We start from the raw sequence: 21807 nt of genomic DNA, 5'->3' as shown, positions 1-21807 counted from the left end.
GCATTCTCTTATTATTTTATGATATTTTTAATTCATTAGTTTGATAATGGAGTTCATACTCTGCTGGAGTTGCTATTGGATTAAGACCACACTGTTTCATTTGTATGGCAACATCAAATAAGTAATCATAACATTCAGTCCTACAAACCCCATAAAAAATATTATTTATAGGTATCATTATATACTTTGCAAAAATACGTAAAGTAAACATAACTTACATTGTTTTAGCTTGTTGCCAAGTATCACCCCAAACATAAACACCATGTCTACGTACTAAAACTGCACAAGTTTCTGGATATTCAATGATTGCTTTATCTAATTCTTCTCTTAAATCTTCTTCAAAAGGTGTATTCTCTATTATAGGTACCACTAACTCTTCGTCATAACGATAGGCTCTCCCTAGCTTTTGATTTTTTATACCTATGAAGAAATACATTCATTCATTGCTATATGGAAATGATCTTGTAAGAGATATCTTTCGTAAGAAGATATATACCTTTAATCATTTCAAGATGTGTGACTCGAAATTCTTTTCCAGGCCATAATAAAGTAACCATCAAAGCTACTTTAGAATGAGTATGAATGACTGCACTAGCATTTCTTCTAAGATATGCACACATAAATAGTGGAGTACATTGTGATTTTTTCAACTTTTTCTCAGCTGGAGGTAGTTCTAAATCTTTTCCATTTATATCTTGAACAAATATGTCATCTGGATTTATTCGTTCTTTTTGTACACCTGATGGAGCTATATAGATTTTGTCTCTGAAATAATGGTAAAATTTATATTTTATTTTTATACTTTTATTTTATAGTTAATAAATATTATAGATTTACAAACTCATGCTTGATGGATATACCCCCACCGGTACCAGTAACCCATCCTAGATGATAAAATTGCTGACATAATTCAGGTATCAAATTTCGAGGATGTTCCTATAATATCGAATTTGATAAAAATATGATAATATAATATTGTAAACATACATGTATACATTTTTTAAGTATGTATTAATACTGAAAGAATATAATGGAATAATATAATATACCTTTGATAACTTTTTATCATTGGAAGACATGTTATAAGCTTATAATATTATAGCAATGGATCTGAAAATCATACGAAATTCTTATCAATTACTACGGTAATGAATTAAAAAAATTTGAACGATTCTGAGATGATTATTATACGCAGGTTGTTTAAACAGACTGTTAAAAGAATATGTTTTATTCTTATATGCTCATTAACCAATAATCTGATGATCTTTGTCAAAGCGTATAAATATATGTCAATAAAGAAAAATATAATTACAATTTCTATTGTTGTTTGTACTAAAAAACCGTGCGGAAATGACTAAAGTAGTAGGTGCCGCCAAATAAAACAACACAATCAAAGAAAAAAAGAGGAAAAAAAGGAATATAACTTTAAATTATAGATGTCGCATAAATAAAAAAATTCTTATTACTTGTTTACTCTACTTTTATCAAACATGATTTGGCATAAGACTACTGCGCAGACGCACAAGATAACCTTATATAATAATATATATGATGATTATTAATATATATAATATTTAGATAATATAATATAGATAATAGTTATAAATTGAAATGATTAAAATAGCATATATCATACTTAAGGTTGTTCATCACTTTTGATTTTATAATGGTTTGTAGACAATGAATATAGATATAATTTTTGATTGATTTTAATGAAGAATATTTCATTTTAAAGATGAAGATTTAAGCGAGTATGGCTTTATGGAATTCTTGAAAAAGTTTTATTTTCTTTGAAAAAGATCATATCAAAAAATGATATTTTTTCGAAAATAGTTTATGGATAAAAATAAAGCGATTTATTTTAATAAACATTTTAATATCATTATCATCTTTTTCTTATATATTAATTAGTTTTATCTACGTTTCATTGACAATTGCAACATTCAAGATATGCATATACAACTTTCTTTCTACTATTATTTTTTATATTTTATCTTTTATTTTCTATGTATTCCATCGCGAGTAATATTGAACTAATGGCTGCTTAAATACATTTTAGTTATTTGTATAAGTTTAACCAGAAACAAAAAATATAAAGTTTATACAATTAATAAATATTTTTCAATTAATCTATCTTCAGATAAGTATAATCTAACATATAGTTTTTTGCTTTTGTTAGATGTATTATTATTTTTACTACATATTAAAATTTCTGTTACATATTAAATTAATTGTTAGGTTACGTTTGAAAGGGGTGTAACCTAACAAACTTATAAACTTATACACCGACACAAATGCGCACAGTTTGGATTGTGTTTCTTTTATTACGTTTGTAGTTCATATTTTGTTCACACCTATTGTTGAAGTCGCATACGTCACAAACGAAAGATGGTAAACAGCCTTCAGACATCGTGATGGAAAGTTGGGTTACCATAACACCTTGGTAAAAATTTCATTAACATTTTTCTTACTGTTATTGTTTACTTTGTATAAATATGTATTAATTTTTTTTTTATTTTTTCAGTCTTGAACAAGGTTTGAAGATTGCAAGTCGAATTGATAATGGTAAATTTCGATTACTTGTTAATCGTATATGTCAAAATTTACAATCCACTAGTAATGTAAAGCCATTCAGTGAAGAGGAAGAAGAAAAACTCTTAGTATCTTTAGAACTGAATAAAGAGGAATTAACCTTTTTGTTAGATGCAGTAACACTTATTTATAAACAAGCTGCCTACAATGTAGTTAAGTCGGCAGAATTCGAATCTAATTTAAAAGATATTTGTAAATTAGATGAAAATAAAACGTTGATTTTTGTTAATTCATGGTTAAGTTATGGTAAAGGAATTATTGAATGTCTCAGAAAAAAATCTATATTTCCTACGCAGGTATGTTAATAGTTTGTATTAGTTTTGATTATTTTAGTGTTAAATCATTTTCTTTCATGAACCAAACTTTAAAATTTATTCTTTTTTTTGTTCTTTTTCAGGTAAAGGACATTAATTGGTGTTTAAATATACAATCATCATCTTCAACAATTTCTAAAGATGCGAGTCCTGTGGCATTATTTCAGTTAGACTTTGCAGGTGAGAAAGACTCAAAATTAACTATTGAATTTGATAAAAAGTCCCTCACCGATTTATATATGAATTTAGAAAAAATACAAAATCAACTCGATGCATTAAAATAGAGCAATAATGTAAAACAATTTTATATTTTATATAAGATATATTTTTCAAAATTTTGGTAATTTTTAGAACAGTTTACAAGTATACTCTACCTACTCTTACAGACTAACTTACTCTTACAAGTTAACAATGTTTTTAATAATGTAAGGTAGTAATAGGTTTGAGGAAAAAGCATTGATATTTGTATTTGGTAGACATATATAAATTTACAATCCAAAGTTTTCATATAATTTTGGTGTTACAACATTATATTTTTCTACTCTTTCGTACAAATGTGGACTTCTGTTTGGTAAAATATTATTACTATTAGTAATATTACTGCAATTATCATGTTCTATTCTTCTGTCATTGGTGCATTGTAAATTTTGTTTTCTTGAAGCAGGCATTGTTTCTAATATTTCTGGTGATCGACGTACAAAAAGTCGAGTTTTACAAACTACTACAACTACTACAATAATTATTAAAAATAAAATAATAGCTGTTAAAGCACCAACAATCCATCCAAGTTTTTCATCTATAATATCATAGGAAACACTTGTAATTATTTAGAAATAAGAAATTAAAAATGGATAATGTAATGTTACAAACCAGAAAATGTATTAAGTAAGATGAGTGTTGCATTTCCCAATTCTATGTCTGTATTTTGGTTATCTCTTGTAAATTTACAAGTCCACTTTCCTAAGTCTGAATAATTAGGTTTGAATTCTATTGTGCATATCCCAGTAGAATAATTCATTTCAAGATTGTGCCTATTTTGAAAATATGCGAGAATACATTACAATGTTATATAACCAAATTATTGTAAAATTTCACCTGTCTTTCTTTGCTGAATTGGTAATGTTTTGATGTATATAAACATTTGGTGCATGTATCCAATGACATTGAGCTCCTACAGGAACTCGTCCTAGTTTACAAGCCAATTTGACCATTTGATGGGGAGCTGCCCAAACAGTGACTATCACAGGTTCTATAAATCATTATCCACTGTGATTGTCTTTTTCTTTTTTTTTCTTTCTTTTTTTTTTATTCTAATCATTGCCCCGTTCACCAGAAGCTATGCTGTTTTTCTGATGCTTGTGAATAGTACATCATTTTTCAATATGTGCAATGTGTACAAGCGTGTTGAAGAACTATGTGCATAAGTGATACTAAATGGCACATTTAATGCACATTGATGAAAAAAATGTATTTTAGTCAACCTAACTGGTACAGATAGGTGGTGATAATGAAAAGGCTGGTGCACAATTTTAAGATTTCCATTTATTTAGTATACCTGGTTACAGTAATAATATTTATAATATTTATGGCCAATATATATATGAATCATTGAATGCAGATTATTTTATGTGATATTTATTTCATAGAAGCCAAATAGACTTAATGGCACACAGAGCATTTAAGCATTTATATTGAAAGATATTTGTGGCTTATAACTTATTTAATGAATGAAGGATTTTGCAAAATTAGCGAAAAACAATGTCGCATAGTGTATGATATCTATATAATGTTAAATTCTTAATATTAAAAATTAACTACTTAATTTTAATATTCTATAAAATATTGTTCAATACTATTCGATTCAATCAAGATATCATTCTATTTAACCTTTCTTACACCATCTATTGCAATCCTTCGCTTACAAAAGAAGTAACACGAACTAATAAACATCGAAATTTTAATTATAGAGTGCAAATTATTCTATGAGAGATGAAATATCAGAATTTAAAAACAGATTTGTTAATTTAATATACAACGTACGACGAAGAAAAGAAATGAGCGAGTCTTTAATATGATTGTTAATAATAGAAATAGCATTACTAATACGTTGACATTGTTAATAATTTAAAGGGTTCAGGTTTCTGAGACTTCTTAACTTATAAATTAAATGATTAAATTACAAAAAGTGTTTCTAAAAGCCTCTGGAATTAATTTAAAAGAAACAATACAATATTTTTTTTCTCCCTTTCACGCACACACACGCATTTGCTCTCACTATGCAAAAGAGATATAACCGCATTACTGACGTAATTAAAGTAATAAATAATACGAAAATGAGAAAAGATGTAATTGAAATGGTACGAACGATAAAATATACAAACGTATGTGACATAAGCATCACGTACTTTTTGATGTAATATTAATTGTTCTAAATGCGAAATTGATTTAGCGTATGATCTTGGCTGATAAACGTCGTTTCTAAGAAGAAAAAAAAAAGAAAAAAAAAGACGCACCGTGCCATTGTAGTAATAACATGATAAATCGATAAACCTTAAATACAATGATTTAATGATTCATCGAATATATGTGAGAGATGTAACGAAGAAGAATATTGTATGTACACGGCGAGTTATAATTAAAGTAGTATGGTCCGATGCAAAAAAGAAAATGCAATATTAAATTTGCGTCGTAGTAGCACCGTTTAATGAAAAATGCATGGTAACATCGATGTGGTGATGAGGTAAAAAATAAAATAAGACACTTCCTGCGGTTGTGTCGAAAACAAAAGGGGGGAAAAAAAGAAATATTTTATGAATAAAGTCAAGGTGCTATCTTACGGAGCGCAGCAAAGTTTTTCTCCACAAAATTTAATTTTATATTCAGTCAAAAATCAATATCTACATCAATATCTACGATCGATATAGGATCGATTCAGGAATTTATCGATCGTGTACTATGTGTACAAAACGACGATAGGAAGAAAGAAAGAAAAGTTGCTTATGTGCTCTTCCGAGACCCATATTAAAGATCACAGTCTAGGAACACCCGTGTAAAACTTGACCTTTTTAATATACCAAGATCCCATAGTTTCACACCTCTTAGTCTTGCATGTCTTCACCGTCACCATGAAAGATACTCGAACGACATATATCGTGGATTGATTTTTATTTCTTACCCGCTGTTGTGGGTGTTTTGAAAATGTTATTATCTACATACATACCTTACTCCATAGAGAGAACACACATCTTAAGCTAGAAGCAATTCAATAATGAGTTACTAATCTCTAAATATCGCCAAGATCGCCCCATCGACAATTTGTATCAATTAAAAAAAAAAAAAAATGAATACGCGTTTAAATCCGAATTCGATATAACGTGAAGTCGAGACGATTTTTACTATTTTTATTGTAAATTAAAACGTTGACTTTAGTCCGTTAAACGCGAAGAAGCGATATCTATGGTCGTACGTAAAACGTCCAAAGTCAAACGGAATAAGAATTGTTCTTGTAAAAATATCCGCGATATCATTCGATCGGATATCGTTTCAAGGTCGCTACGTGGAAGATCGAGGAACGATCGAAATCGACGATAGGGAGTGCATTCACCCTCGACCGTGTGTGCAAGGAAGGGCGCTATGCAACAAGATCGTCTATCCTTCTCTCAGGATTCGATGATACCTGGCTCGAGAAGGCTTAATTTCGCTGGTGGTGCATCAGTATAATTCTCACGGCCATGTATTCTGGCACCGCAGGTCCAAAGACCTTCTTGCTCGGCCAGGGCATGACTCAACCTGACGCTGCAATCCCTTGACTCGCTTCCGGCTGCTGGGAATTGTTTCACCACTACGGTTGTATTAGAATTCACTGGTGTCAAGGACCATCGACATTGTTCTACTGGCAATGATGTTACACATCGTAGAAGTATGGTACCACCGGATGATATTTGAATGTCCTGTGAGAGCTCTGAAAATTTCACTTCGTCTAAAAGAAAGAGAAGTATTATTTAACAATTGTATATGTTGACTTTTTTACATGTCTCTTATAAAAGCTTACCCTGTTCGAATGTTAACAGTTTGACGAATGGAGAAGACAGCATCGTATTAAGTGACGGTATGGATACCTGACAATTCCACAATCCTTGTTCCTCGGTACGAACATGTGAAAGAACGAGTGAACAATCCCTCCCAAGATCACCGTTACTTGGGAATTCTCGAAGCACGATCTCAGGATCGTTTCCATGAAGTGGTTTCCAACTCCAGACACATTTCTCTACGCGGCTACTAGTGATACATTTTAAGGTAACTTCGGTACCTAAAGGTACCGTGATATCTGTTGGTATTTCCACTAAATTTACTTTAGCTGAAATGTATAAAAAAAAAAAAAAAAAAGAAAAAAAAAAAGAAAAAGAAAAGAAAAAAAAATAAAAAATTAATAAAAATAAAAATAAAAAAAAAATGTAAAAGAAAGGAAGCTCAATATCGTCTTTCTTGGATTAATAAGGATGATCTTGTTTCAATGCTTACCCGATGGTAAAAGACTCACAGTTGCTGATGGTGCTTCATGGAGTATACCGTCAGGTGACAATCGAATTCCACAAGTCCACAGTCCTTCTTCCTCGTAAAGGATGTTTTTAAATCGTACGGAGCAGTCGTGATCGGCATCTTTATTTGGAGCGAACGTCTTTACGAGTAAAGGTTCCTTACTTGAGTTCGTTGCTCTCCAGGACCACTCGCAGCGTATTACGGGTTTATTGACCAAGCACCTTAAAAGCACGGATTCACCGGCAGCTACTTGTACGCCGCGAGACAACTGTACGAATTCAACTGAAATAAGATATCAATTTAGAAAGTGACATGAGTAAGAGGAGCAAAGCAAACGCGTAATGAAGAAATAGGATTAAATTTCCTAGACTATTATATTTTCGCATACCTTCAGATATTAAAAATCGAACTGGATTCGATCGTACAAATGACGAATTTGGATCTATACGTGCACCACAACTCCAATAGCCTTCCTGTTCCGCTAGAACATTTTTGAATTTGATGCTGCAATCGGTGCTGTCGTTTCCAAAAGCTGGAAATTTCTTTACTTCTAAATTCCAAGGTTCGGACTGGTTCAATCTTCGCCAAGACCATTGACACTCGCGTACAGGTAATTTTGTTCTGCACATTATTTGTGCGAAGGAGCCTGCTACAACCTCTATCGCTTCTTCGTGCTTAACGAAGGTAATGAGAGATCCTACGTGAAACATATTTTCTTGTTGTATTTTAATATATCGAAGTTTTTCGATAGATCTGTTTTTATACGTTGAAAAGCGTATCATATCATCGTTTTCATTTAAAAAATTTATTTTTATTTCATTTTCATCCTTACTTTGTTATTCTATATAAAATTGTAATATCAACATTTTAATTAACAACGTCGATTGCATCCATCATGATTCGACAAAAATTTATTTTTGAAGCAGAATAAATAAATTGTTAATGCCACAATAATTAAAACAATGCCGCGTAAATCGCGATTATTTTGTCTGCAATTTTCGATTATGTCGAAAACAACACGGTGGGACAGCGCCGTATTCGTATCATACGATGGCGTATATATTTTTCGACGGCTACGTAAGAGACCATGGTAATCAAACATACTTTTAAAAATTTAGCGATATAAAAAGATAAGATACAAAAGACACCTATAATTCTTGGTAATCGAAAAACAATTGTGCAAATATTATTTTCGAAAGCTATATATTAAGTATACGCAGTATATAACGTCTTTTTGGTCAATTTTATTACGCACGATGCGTTTCTTATCTTTAGATAAGAAACTCTTGATGCGAACGGTGATCCTTCGCGATTCGTACCTTGATCGTTAACGATGGTTAACTTGGCGGGTACCGTGGCGGTGAAAGGATCGTTCGTTGAATTCCTTGCGGCACAAGTCCAGTATCCAGTCTGTTCATGCTTCATACTCGAAAATCGAACGGAACAATCGTTACTGCTGTTTCCAAAAGCTGGAAATTGTCTCACTGGCAATGAATGTGCCGTTGGGGTTGACGTTGTCGATGTTGGTGACGTTGTAGTTGCTAAAGATCGAAATAGGGAATTCGTATGTAAATGTTGTTTTATCGATAAAAAAAAAAAAAAAAAAAAAAAAGAAAAAAGATGCTTTAGAAGACGCGTAAAAATATCGCGTTATAAGGTCTCCTTGCTTATGTCCTTTTATTCATTTAGATAATTCTATTATAAGAAAAACGAAACTAACACATGGAGTCATTTGGACTCTCACTGATGTCTGGAAGCGGCAGATGAATTGGCGGTAATGGCTGCCAGGACCATTGACATTCAGCAACGGGATTCGTCGTTCTGCATGGCAAAAGAACGGATGAGCCAAGCTGCGTTTCCGTGTGTTTAGGCACATGAAGGAAGTGCACGGTTGTTGGTGATCCTCGGAGGGTATCGTTCGTCGATTGATCTCTTGTCTCGTTATTTTCTAACGTAATTTGTTCAACATCTGTCATAACCGTTGCATTTTCTCCAGGTACTTCAACAACGGGTTGACCTAGAGAAAATAAAAAACAAATAGATTTTTTATGTCGCGATGATGAGGAAAACGATCCAAGTACTTTAACATCGTATGTACAGTATCTAGAGAGAAAAATATGAAAAAGAATTTTTTATTTATATCATGATAGAGAGACAACGAGAAAACATCGAGATTCGTGGAGTCTCCGATGGAACGCGAGTCTACCGAGCCGAGTGACATCGACAAGCGGATATGTAGGACACATCGGGCAGGAAGCAACGATGGTCACGTAGACAATCGCCTTGCGTTGCGCGTCTGTCACCGTCCGCGAGGCGGATAGAACCAGGGACGGATGTCTCGAGAGAAGCTCTCTGAAAGATCGATTATCTTCAAAACGAATAATATAAGAACGATTCCTTGCAAGCTTTCTTTTATGATCAGCTTGAATTTCATTCGAAACTTTTATTCTCCTTTATCTTTAAAAGAACAGGTAAGGTTCGTTTTCTCAAGGAAGTTCTTTCGAAAGGAACAAATAGAAAGTATGGCATAGTTACGAGAGAAAATCAAAGAAAATGATTCCTCTCTTCGTTTCGTTAATTAGATATTTTTTAATTGCACCGTCCCTGTTCAGAATCATGTGCTTTTCATATGACAAGTTTGTCGTCGATTATAATGTACGAATGGTATATGTACGATGATCGAGGTTGATCCTCGAGTACATCGAGTCACAACGTTCACCAACTTTGTAATACGTAAACCATAACCGCAACGTTCTCCTCAAGACGAGTGACCCGTGGTCGCTGACACTGGAAGGTCGTTTCCACTTCGCATCGACATACCTACTCGTTGTAGTCTACAGTTTTATGATTCTACTGGTTGATCCTATGATTCTTTTTATCAAATTTCCTCCTGCAAGGTGTTCGAAAATATGATAATTATTGGATGAAAGAGCGATTTTATTTTTTAGAAATATCTAAGATAATCAAGGTCGTTGCTTCCTTTCTTGCAATACTTTCTTATTCTAAAGAAGACCGTGATGACCTTTCACATATTGCCTTTGAATTTAATATGCTGAATGCCGTAGTGTTCATAGATGACCGATACTTGATTCTATCAATGTAATCGATGATGAACGATAATGTGATGCATAAAATAATGACAACTGATGAATTATGTGAAATAATGAACAATGACGAAATGTAAGAAACGATAGAAAATAAAATTATTATATTGATGACATCGATTTTTATAAAAATAGCTTGGAAGTTAATGCGTTAATGAAGAGAAGGTATGAGACATCGTATCGAAGTGGTCTAATCAAAAGTTTGGTATTTCGATTGAATAGTGTCGCTACCTGATAAATTCGTAATTGAACACGATATATCGTCTCGTACGCAACTTTCCGAGGAGCTTACGGCGTAACTAATACGACGACAATCGAATCCTATTGAATGGTATTATCGATTCGTTCATCTTCTTTGTAAACCAATGAAATAGAGATTTCGGAAGAAAAAAAAGAAGAAATAAAAGTAAAAAGTTTGAACGAAGGTGAGCGAGGCAAATCTTTGTATTTGTTGAGGTCGTTAACCTAACTCGAGCGAACTCCAAAAATGGAATTTATATATGTACACCCACACACACACATGTATATACACAGGATGTTGCTGAATTATAAGTGCAAACTTTCCAGACTGTTAGAATTCATTAAAAAAAGAAATCTTATCAAGATATCTTATCAAATAAAATTAAACATTTTTGAAATCGATAAATTTTGAAATTAATGAACTTTATGAAGCTTGTACAATTTACATATGTATAAAGTAAAAAGGGAAAAGGACACAAGAGAAACTCAAAAAATGAATTTCAAACGAAATAGTTCGAAGTCTTACTCGTTTGATGAGATCTTTCGATTGGTATCTCCGAAATTTATTAAATATCGGAGTACTTTTTCTAGATCATCGATTTATTTTATTTTTTTTTCTATTAAACCGAAAAGGAGACCTAAATCCGTGACATTCTTAACGAATGATATAACTTGCAATCCAATCACTCTGTTCCTTTACCCGAACACTTGTTATTCAAATTCAAAAGAATCAAACAATTTCGATTATCGAAACATCGTTCGATCTTCTAATAAAACACGAATAATTATCGTATGTCACGAATGCTAATTGCATTATGTACGTCGTAGGTATATACATACAATACTCATGAACGTACAACGTTGATTCATCCTTGACAAGGATGTAAGAATTAAATCCGGAAATGTTAATGTTCAAACGACATTATCATCGTTACATCACATTTAATAACGGATTATGATCAAATTCTTTTCTACCCTTCTTAGATTCTTAATCGTAAAGAACAAAAGAGATATTACGAACGAGAATTAGTTTCATGGACTGATTCGTAGCGTGATTCGTAATGATTTACTCCCATTAACCGTAAATTCTAGAAAAGTTTTCTCATATATTTTTGTATATCTTTACATTTCTTCGTTATTCTTAATAATTGGGACGTTAATTGGATTTCTTTAATTAGTCTTGAACATTCTTTATTATCGTGAGGAGGCAACTTAAAAAATAATCGCCGTGAAATAAAAGCCGAGGAAATATTATTTCTTATCTTTCATTAACGAAGATCACATAAGGATACCTTGAAACTTAAAAAATCCGTAAACGGCATCGAGTTGTATACACGCCTGTTTGGAGAATATGGTATGGTGTCAAGGAAACATAAGAATGTTTATCCTTCGTTCGTAGGACTTGTCCGTGACTTTAGATTATTATTTCAAGAGAATTATTTTAATATAATATTTTTGTTAGGTAAATAGATCTAAAAGTTTCGAATTTAAATACCTTTTACAATAGGATACTTTTAAACAAACGATCGTAGTTTTCTTCAAAGTGCATATAGATAGTTTAATCATCCCGATCTTTATAACGTTTCTTCAACGACATACTTGTCCTAGATAGATGATGTGGGATGTTAGTAACTCCGCTCAGAGTTCAGGCTAGAGATTGGCTAACGCGTAACCTGCATACATACATATCTAGTAGATTCTTGTATATTATAATCATCAATTAATTTTCGTTACGGCTCGACGCACGTTTGATATCGATCTCTCGTACCTATCTCCACTTTGTACCGTATCGATATATGTACGAAGATATCGAGATCGATCGGTTGAAAGAGAAAAAAAGAAAAGAAATAATAATAATAAGAGAAGGAAAAGAAGAAGAAAAAAAAATAAATAAAAAGGTAAGAAAATTCGTGCAAATTCCATGGTCGGGCAGCTTAGCGTGGCAAAGAGAGGTTCCCACGCAGGTTTCTACCCTCCCTTCAGTGTTTGCATTCCTACGCGATGTTTCACTAAATGCACGCATTGCATCGGGTTTAACCACCCTCCGAAGAAGAACCAGTTCTTTCGGCGGCGTTCGCTTGCTCGCTGCGATGCGGTTGCCGCGCCGGTACCGGTGCTTTACGAGATGGCATGAAAAAAGAAAGGACAAAGATGATACGCGTTGCTCGAGTCTAGACGTTAAACTTCAACATACGATCAACTCCTTCTTTAGCCTTTTCTTTTTATCGAAATTTTATTCGAAATTATAGTATCGAGATTTTATGTTAAATCGATGCATCGAATTTTTTTTTTTTTTTCTTTATATATATATATACGCACATATCCGTTCTTTACAACGAAAGAGTTCATTGTCACGTTTTCCTTTTTGCCATAATTTTATTTTTTATATTAATTTATTATGAATTTTTTGTCGGTATTCAACAGTTTATTATTATTTAATATCGAATATCGAAGATTATCAAGAGCTCATATACGTGGTTTTGGCATTCCGGAGAAATATTTTAGGAATTTCGAGACGGGTCCCGAGATCAAGGAATTATGCGCGTATCGACAGATTTTAAAAAATGTAAACGCGCGATAGGTTTACAATGACTAATATATCGCAAACTTCACAACGAGCACGGCGATAATTTGTTCAATGATTCACGGTACACGGTCCAAGTACGTGAGTATGTCGAATCGTTTTTAAATCCATTAAAGCGATCGGACACGGAATGACACAGAGAAGAATACTTCCTCCCTTCGATGTATCTCAAAAATTTTACACGAGAGCTTCGTGGACATGAAATATAATTGTTATTTCGTTGAGAAGCAAGGACGTTTCCTTATCGTAACTCGAATGTACTACGTGCGATGAATGAAGAATGAGTCGTTGCATAGCTCAATTGTATTACGAAATATTAGTTAGTACTCTGTTTCGGTTCCTAATTTTTTTTAAATGTTTTCTATCGTTGTATGGAGCAACACTCGTTATTTGTTTTTTAACCCTTTATGATTCATCGATATCTAATTCTTTATAATCTTCGTTCATTTTTTATCAATCTTCTATCTTACATTAATATATTAGTAATAATATTATTTTAATATTTTACTTCAAATAGAAAAAAGAATTTCTACACACGCGTTCTATTCTATTTTAAATCTCTCTCATATTCGTGAAGCATTACGATTGGAATCCTTTTATTTTTATTCAAATGTTTTAAGTGACTATAACGAATGATATACAATGAAGCACGCATCAGGAAGCGAATGAACGCCTATATAAGCTACCGGTTCGAATAAATTTTACAGCAAGACTTCGTTCCTTGATGAATCGTTAGAGATGCTCTCATTTAGAGATTCGCTGAAAGGAAAAGGATTTATCGATCATTCGAACGACGAGCACACGAGGGACTCGTCGAGCGTGTCAATTTTCTTAGTATGATCGATCAATCGCGCCCGATTCCTCTTCACTTTTTTTTTTATATATAACATTATCATATCTGTTTCTACACACACTCGAATTCTTTCTACCATCGTTAAGCATAATCTCGTAGCATAACGATTCGTTCAGTTATCGCTTCAAACCTGCTCTATGAAATTATTTCAATGTCACGCGATTTATGGTCAACAACAGGCGGAGAGAGAGAGAGTGAGTGAGTGAGTGAGAGAGAGAGAGAGAGAGAGAGAGAGAGAGAGAGAGAGAGAGAGAGAGAGAGAGAGAGAATGAGATCAAAATAAGCAGAGAAAGTTTTATCGTTCTATTTTCTCGTTGTTGTTTTCAATGATTAAAGAGAACGGAATAATAATGCAGTTATTGTTTGGCATATTTTTTTTTTCTAGGATATGTTAGCAAAAAAGAAAAGAAGAGAAATAGAAAAAGTAAAAGATAGAAAGAAAAATATTGTTCCATCAGGAATGTTCTCGAGATTATCGAGTCGTAAAATTCAGATTTTTTTAAGAGGTCGATTGATGTTATCGATGTTCGACGGTGAATGCTCTATGCCTTCGATATGTTCATTCCGAATGCAACCTCGGTATAGTCATTTAGTGGCTACGTGGCCCTTGTCGAGGTTAAGGCCTTCGCAGTCGTAAAAAAGATGACACGTAGCATATTAATTCATAGTTTACGGCTTATTCGAGAATTCTCTTTTGTTCACACGAAGGAGGAACTTGTTCCTTTCATTTTACGCGTCTTCCCATTTAATCGATGACCACTTCGATCTTCAGACTCGCGTTTTACTTCCAGTAGATAAAAGCTTTGTAAGTAATAGAAGGTAAAAAGATATAAAAAGAGATAAAATTCTTGAAGATTGTATAACGATGCATAATATCTTTTAATAATATTGTAAATGTGTAAATGTCGAAAACGAGAAAAACATAGAGTATGAAAAAGTTTTAAAGCTTTTTCTACTTAAAGAAAAATTACGAATTACTAATTTACTAAATTACGAATTTAAGATGAAAAGAAAAGTGTTCGATTTTTTTATTTATCATCAAGGATTCATTTATTTTTTTTAACGAAAGGATCTACGAACAGCGGTAATTCTCATATATTTTACTTTTAACGTTACATGTTCTTTTTTCTTTTTTTTTTTTTTTTATTCATAAACTTTTTTTAAGATTCATAAACTGAAAGGGTTTCACGAAAAATTGCATCGTTCGAACGATTATTGATATTTTTCTCGTTGCTTTAGGAATGAGTGAAAAAAAGAAACAAAAAAAAAATGAAAAAAAAAAAAAGAAAAAAAAAAGAAAAGAAAAGAAAAGTATTTAACTTACCTTTGCAAAGGAGTAGGAGGCAGAAGAAGACGATCATTTTGGAGAACGCGGTCGGCGTCATTCGCGGCAGTACCGCATTTATCACCGCGTGTCCTTGAAGAAGAGTCGAGACGTTCCGTATTACCAGCGCAGGGCCGACGTAGTACGTCGTTGCGCACGTGTACTGTCGTCGGGACGTCGAGGCGCGTGCGATTTGTACCCGTGCGACGATGACGCATGTAAAACCCCCTCCGAGTTGCCGATTTACGAACGTCTAAACGTTAACTCAAGAATAGAAGCAAAGCTTCGTAGAAGCTGTTACGAGGAAGCTGTAGCTGCTGGCTCTTCCTTTTCACTGTCTCTCTCTCTCTCTCTCTCTTTCTTTCTTTCTCTTTTTCGCTCTCTCTGTCTCTGCCTCTGTCTTTCTCTCTCTCTCTCTCTCTCTCACTCTATCTCTTCCTCCCTACTTCTGTTCTTGCCAGTTTGCGCTTCTCTTCTAAGGCCTCTTCTTCTTCTTCTTCTCTTCTACCACTTCCACCAACTTCCCTCTCTTCCCTCTTGATACTCGTTTCTCGTATACTTTTCTTCTGCTTCAGACTCGGTCGCTTCGAAAATACATTCAAAGATAGAATTCGCGCGGCAAAGGATAACGACGTGCTTTCTTGTAAAGGAATTTGTGGTATTCCATGCACGCATACACACGTACAGACACACACACACACACACGCACGCACGCACGCACGCACGCACGCACGCACGCACACATACACACACATGCTGAGAAGGACAGACAGACACAGATACGCACACAGATATACACACATGCACGCGCGCGCATACACACACAACACACACACAACACACGTACACACAAATACGTCTAAGCTGTAAGCATGTATATACACGTATTTAAGATAAGAAATAATCCCTACCTGTTCAAAAAATATCTTTTATATGGAGAACTTTTTGTAATATTCTTTATGAAAATAACGTTAATAAGGGTAAAAGATTGGATTCGATAATTGAATAAAATAAAATACACTTTGAGAATCTTAGTTTCAACGGCACTTTTTGAAAAGATACTAAACGGAAGTCACGAGATCGGAGTAAATCGATCGATCGATCGATCGTAAACGTCGAGGGTGTCGCTTCCTTTCGTTGATTCGCGGAAGGCAAAGAAGACGTCGTGGGTAGCAATGGGTACGTCGGTAAAGGCCTTTGAGTACGCGCACGCTCGATTCTCGATATGCCGGTACGGACAAGCAGGCAGGCAGGCAGGCAGGCAGGCAAACAGGCAAGCAGGCAGGCGCGGCCAGGTGCGCCCGTAGACGACTGCAGCCGCGGACGATCGCGAGCTTGGTACCCACGTCTCGCTCGCACGCGCGCTCGCGCTTTGAAATCGCGGCCTCGTACGCGCCAATAGATACGAAGGAAGGGAGAACGGAAGGCACAGCCCGGAAGGCAGGAAGGAAGGATGAGCGATAATCCAAAGAGAGACGTGGTAGGTCTTCGTTTATTCGTTGACGCGACGATAATTTTACTCCTTTCTTCTCCGGTCTTCCTTGAAATTCGATATTCAAGAACAAGTTTGTACTTTCAAATATTCCATTGTTATAAGAAGGATTTCTAAAGATTCAAATTTGTCTCTTTATTATATATATATATATATATATATATATATATATATATATATATAATATTTTCCTGAACTTATTGATTTATTATAAAAGATTTCATGAAAATTATATTTTTCGATATATTCGTTTAGAATAATACAATGGATATCTTACTAATGTATATCTTCCGTGTTAAAACTTACTTTTCCTTTATGACTCATAATTCGAATTTCGTAAACGTTTACAAATAGATATCGTATAAATTAAAAAATAAATTCATATGATTAAATGCGTTAATATATTTTATTTCGAAAACAATAGACACTCTTACGTCTATTTCATTTTCTATTCTCTTAAAACATCTGAAGCTGATGGATAAAGCCCTTTGAATATGGTACTAGGTGGTACCGATAGGATTATTTCGTACAATTAGCCATGGTAACGTAAAAGGATCGATAGACTCGTTCGTAGCGTTATCGTCGAGTTATTCGATACACGGGTGTCACCGGTGTACCCAGGATCGATGTCTACCAAATACATATATACGTATAAGTATATGATTATTTCCTCTCTGCCTTCATCGATCGGGATTGCGAGCGAGAGCCATGACCTCGACACAATCGATCGATCTCTCATCTCAATGCAAGTGAATCATGTAATTCTCTTATTCTGTGACGGCTAATCACCTTTTCTACATTTCTATCCTATCGCGCTTTCTCAAATCATTAACATAATATTTCGGGAACAACGAAGCTGACTCACGAACAAGTGTCTGACTAATTCCGTTATTTCCAACGACCCGTAGCAACTTATGACATCAACCGACGCTTAATTATCAAAAGATTAAAAAATATACGGGAAATGACTGAAACCGGAGAACCGCTTCGTTTTCCTTATTTCTTGTGTATTAATTTGTATCGTAAACGGAGGTACGATACGATTTTGTGATAACTATCGTAATTACATATGTATGTACGTGTATACATACGTTTCGATATGGCTGATGGAACAATGAAAAACGTCCTGGATAGTCTCTACGTTTCTACAAGCGTAATCATGGTATTTGCACACTCGATGACCTTCAAGACACATCCAACACGTTCATATCGGACTGTACATCCTTGAACTTGTACGCTTAAGAATCTCGCGAACTACGTGGAAAAGGATCGGATTCGTTACTTTTTTGACTTCTTCTTATTCTTCTTCTTCTTCTTCTTCTTCTTCGAGACCGATAGAGACGAGTGCCGTTTGTAGAATCACGGTTTGAAAAAGTGTGAAAGATGCGGCCTCGTTAAGTATGCTCGTCGTACCTTTTGCGATAGTGTACTTGAAAAGAGAATGTATGTAATTCTTTCCGCTCGTTGTTCTTTATAATAACGAACGTGGAAAAGATGAGTCGATCTTTGATTCGACGAATCTCATTGGAAATTTCGAGGATACGAATTTTAATTGGGAAAATACGCGACGCGATAATTTCCTGATAGGTGAAACGGCGCCAGGTGATCGTTGGCAATTATGGCGTATCGATTATACGACCAAATTGTAGTTATCGAAGCAACGATCACGTACTATTAGATTCGCGCGTGAATTCGGTCGACGATCGTCGCCGACGCCGACGTCGACGTCGTTACAACGATAGCACACCTTCCTGCTTACATAAAGACAATGAAGGTCTCGTCGAGGATGTGAAAGTAAACATTATCGGCGGACTGCCTGCCCCTTCCCTCTCCTAGAATTGTGATAGCGTTGAAATCATACTTGTAGAATACTGACATCGAAAACTTCGTATCGCATTTCGTACGAGCTCGTACGGAACTCTTCGCGCAACTTTGTTCCGTTTCGAAAACCGTTGACACCGTTATTTAGAATGGTAAAAGTTGTAAGTATTGTAACAAAGAGAACGGACCATGGATGGTTACGATCGGATCGGAGAGAGTGATTTTAAAGAGAAGTGAAAAAACGGAAGAAATATTTATGTAATCGGGATAGAGAAATCTTTTAAATATTGATATTTCAATAAAATTTCTTATCCCTTTTAAAAAGATAAGATCGAATATGTGAATTAGTGTATATGATTTATGATATAATGAGGGTACTATTAACTATGAGAATTTACTCATTATTCGTTGGATAAATTTCAGGATTATTTTGTTGGATCGATACAGAGATAGTGGGATGAAGCAAAGATTATGTCCAAACGATTACTCGAAGAGTAATATATAGTATTAAGGATAGTTTTGTCCGAACCTTGAATCTTTGCACGAGTAATTTACTTGCGAATTGTTTTTTCTCGAGAATGTATACATGATTACGCAAGCTTTGCCCGGAAATACTTGATTGGCACGAAATTAATCGCATTGTTTCATAGAGCCGATATAATGGACGCGCGCAGATATAGCGTTAAAAGGTAAAGTTGTTAATTATCTTCGAAGCTAAGCGTTTGTACGTAATACGAAAAGTGAAATTTTTTCTCGAAATAATATTCCTTTATAAAGTGCTCTTTCCATGTTTATTCATTGTTCGTATTTTTTTAATTTCACGTACACGATCACCGAACGAACGTTTCAAATTTCGCGCTTAATTTGAATCGAAAGCAGCGCCATTACCAGATGGCAGCATTTACCGTTACCGTCACGATACGGTTCGTGATATCTGGTGATATCGAATGTATTTCTACCGAATCGTTTACTTTTGATCGTACGATAAATTCGCAATCGTTTCGAATCGTGCCACTTGCAATCGTTTCTCGAGAATCGAAAGGAAATAGTAATCGCGCGCATTTTTATTAAGAAAAATTAATGCGTTTGAAATGTCAAAGGGAAATGAAATACCTAACCTATCGCGTGATTATTTACATGCCTGTCAAAACGGAGATTTGTTAAAAGTTAAAAATCTTACTTTAAAGTACGATGTACAGGATTGGACGATTTTTCGGCATTCGGTTTCCGGTGACACTCCTATGCACGTTGCAGCGCGCGAAGGTCATCTGAACGTTGTCGAGTATTTGTGCGATGCTTTCGAAAGGCCCGACTTTAAAGTCAACGTCGTTAACAAGGATATGAAAAGGCCGCTGCACGAAGCCGCGCAATTTGCGCGTACCCACGTTCTCCGATACTTGATAGAAAAAGGTGCTTTCCAAAGCGAGCTGTGCTTGAACTTTCTCCTTTCATTTTTATATATCTCAGAATATATATTATAAAATTTATTCCTCTAATATTCGCTAATAACGATCAATCTTTATTTCGCGATATCGTTTTTGTTTTTTTTTTCTCTTTTCCTTTTTTACGTTTCTTTTTATTTTTTTCGTTTTTTTTTTTTCGTTTTTTTTTCCACTGACCCTTTCTTCCTTATTTTAGGTGCAACCATCGACTGTTTGAAGCGTGCCGATTGGACGCCTCTGATGTTAGCGTGCACGAAGATTGGTAGCGAGGCGTGCAAGTGCATCAGGATATTACTCGAAGCAAAGGCGGATCCTTTGAGAAGGAACAAAGACGGTTGGATACCTGCGTTTATAATTTGTCGTTCTGGTGACGTTAATGCACTTCGATTATTTCTGGATTTCTCTCCTGAAAGTATTGGTCTTCGAAGTAACAACGGCCGTAGTTCTCTTCATATAGCCGGTGATTATACACATATCTTTTTACAATATAGATAAAGAACTCGAATTTAATATCTTTTTTAATCGTTTAACGAGTTTGTTGATTTAAGTATACGTTTCAGGGTCCGATTTAAAATCTATTTTTTTTTTTTCTATGGTATTTTCAACTTTTATAGCTTTCAACGGACACGAGGAGTTAATCGATCTGCTCTTAACTGTGGATCCGGGTCTTGTGAATGCACGTGATTCATCAGGTGCTACGCCTCTTCACGAAGCCATTAAGGGCGGGAATTTAAACGTGGTAAAGCGTATGATACAATTGGGTGCGGATTTTCGCGCCACTGATAAGGTCGGCCAAACCATCCTACATGTTGCTTCCTTGATAGGAAACGTGGAAATGATGGAATATATTTTAATGAATAATTTAATTAATATACACGAGAAGGCATTTTTTGATGTCACACCATTAATCGCAGCTCGTCGAACCGAACAAATCAATGCGATCGACGTTTTAATAAAATATGGAGCAGAGAAATAATTTTTATTGGAAAATGTCCACTCTAATTTTCATAATTTCCTAAGACCATATTTCCTTTATTATTTTCGTAATCGAAAACAGGGTTAAAATTGAAGATAAGATCAATGATTTTTCTTCAGAGATTGTTACACATTTATTTATCCTTTTTCTCTGTATCATCGGACAGTCTTAAAGAAGCAATACAAAATCAAGAAACGAAGTTTCTTATCCGATTTGGAAATACCTAAGTTTTACAATCTTGTCGCATCTGCGTTCCTAATGCGCGCAGGCAGGCAATGGCGGAAAGATCTTGGCGGTTCGCGATAATTAAACGAATTCATATAGAAAGATAATCGTAAAAAAAAAGAGGGATAAGATCATAGAATCGTTAAATAAATCGAATTTTGTTATTCGGCTCTCGAAGATCGCGTATTCATGACGATGGCTGTCTTTGGATATACATATATAACTATTATGGCGTCGAAAGAAAGTACGTAACGCTTTTTTTAAAAAATATTTCGCTTGATGTATTTTAATTTGTTTGCAT

At 34.4% G+C, this 21807-nt stretch overlaps 4 protein-coding genes across 13 annotated transcripts; 2 read left to right on the top strand and 2 right to left on the bottom strand.

The window, feature by feature from the left end:
• LOC118443246 (putative methylthioribulose-1-phosphate dehydratase) lies at positions 1-2373 on the bottom strand. Of its 6 annotated transcripts, none has more exons than XM_085659313.1 (6): positions 2355-2373; positions 1050-1110; positions 842-936; positions 497-765; positions 219-420; positions 1-140 (listed from the first exon to the last, which is right to left on the bottom strand). In XM_085659313.1, exons 2-6 carry the CDS (start codon positions 1077-1079, stop codon positions 17-19), a joined length of 720 nt encoding a protein of 239 aa, XP_085515439.1. In that variant the 5' UTR covers positions 1080-1110; positions 2355-2373; the 3' UTR covers positions 1-16. The 6 variants fall into 6 exon arrangements, with proteins under 6 accessions (XP_085515439.1, XP_035725813.2, XP_085515435.1 ...); XM_035869920.2 differs by lacking the exon at positions 2355-2373 and adding an exon at positions 2265-2334; XM_085659309.1 differs by lacking the exon at positions 2355-2373 and adding an exon at positions 2244-2319.
• Vlet (COMM domain containing 10 protein valette) lies at positions 1589-6589 on the top strand. 3 transcript variants are annotated; one of them, XM_035869921.2, is made up of 5 exons: positions 1589-1669; positions 2337-2443; positions 2525-2888; positions 2990-3086; positions 6455-6589. In XM_035869921.2, the coding sequence occupies exons 1-5, from the start codon at positions 1667-1669 to the stop codon at positions 6577-6579; spliced, it is 696 nt and encodes a 231-aa protein (XP_035725814.2). In that variant the 5' UTR covers positions 1589-1666; the 3' UTR covers positions 6580-6589. The 3 variants fall into 3 exon arrangements, with proteins under 3 accessions (XP_035725814.2, XP_085515441.1, XP_085515440.1); XM_085659315.1 differs by lacking the exon at positions 6455-6589 and adding an exon at positions 3258-3703; XM_085659314.1 differs by lacking the exon at positions 6455-6589 and having other exon boundaries at positions 2990-3251.
• LOC118443242 (uncharacterized) lies at positions 3395-20171 on the bottom strand. 3 transcript variants are annotated; one of them, XM_035869912.2, is made up of 11 exons: positions 18134-18817; positions 15551-16134; positions 9166-9462; positions 8765-8986; positions 7834-8142; positions 7428-7727; positions 6958-7263; positions 6583-6885; positions 4002-4155; positions 3777-3937; positions 3395-3702 (listed from the first exon to the last, which is right to left on the bottom strand). In XM_035869912.2, the coding sequence occupies exons 2-11, from the start codon at positions 15609-15611 to the stop codon at positions 3395-3397; spliced, it is 2421 nt and encodes an 806-aa protein (XP_035725805.1). In that variant the 5' UTR covers positions 15612-16134; positions 18134-18817. The 3 variants fall into 3 exon arrangements, with proteins under 3 accessions (XP_035725805.1, XP_035725806.1, XP_085515434.1); XM_035869913.2 differs by lacking the exon at positions 18134-18817 and adding an exon at positions 16462-16971; XM_085659308.1 differs by lacking the exons at positions 15551-16134; positions 18134-18817 and adding an exon at positions 20044-20171.
• LOC118443244 (ankyrin repeat domain-containing protein 16) lies at positions 19609-21296 on the top strand. The gene is made up of 3 exons (XM_035869918.2): positions 19609-20273; positions 20502-20765; positions 20920-21296. The coding sequence occupies exons 1-3, from the start codon at positions 19955-19957 to the stop codon at positions 21279-21281; spliced, it is 945 nt and encodes a 314-aa protein (XP_035725811.1). The 5' UTR covers positions 19609-19954; the 3' UTR covers positions 21282-21296.
• The last annotated feature ends 511 nt before the right edge of the window (positions 21297-21807 follow it).

Source organism: Vespa mandarinia, chromosome 9, assembly GCF_050613455.1.
Source record: "Vespa mandarinia isolate Hongniang chromosome 9, ASM5061345v1, whole genome shotgun sequence".
Lineage (NCBI taxonomy): Eukaryota > Metazoa > Arthropoda > Insecta > Hymenoptera > Vespidae > Vespa > Vespa mandarinia.
The sequence above is the reverse complement of the archived record's forward strand: the minus strand, read 5'-3'. Positions and strand labels throughout refer to the sequence as shown.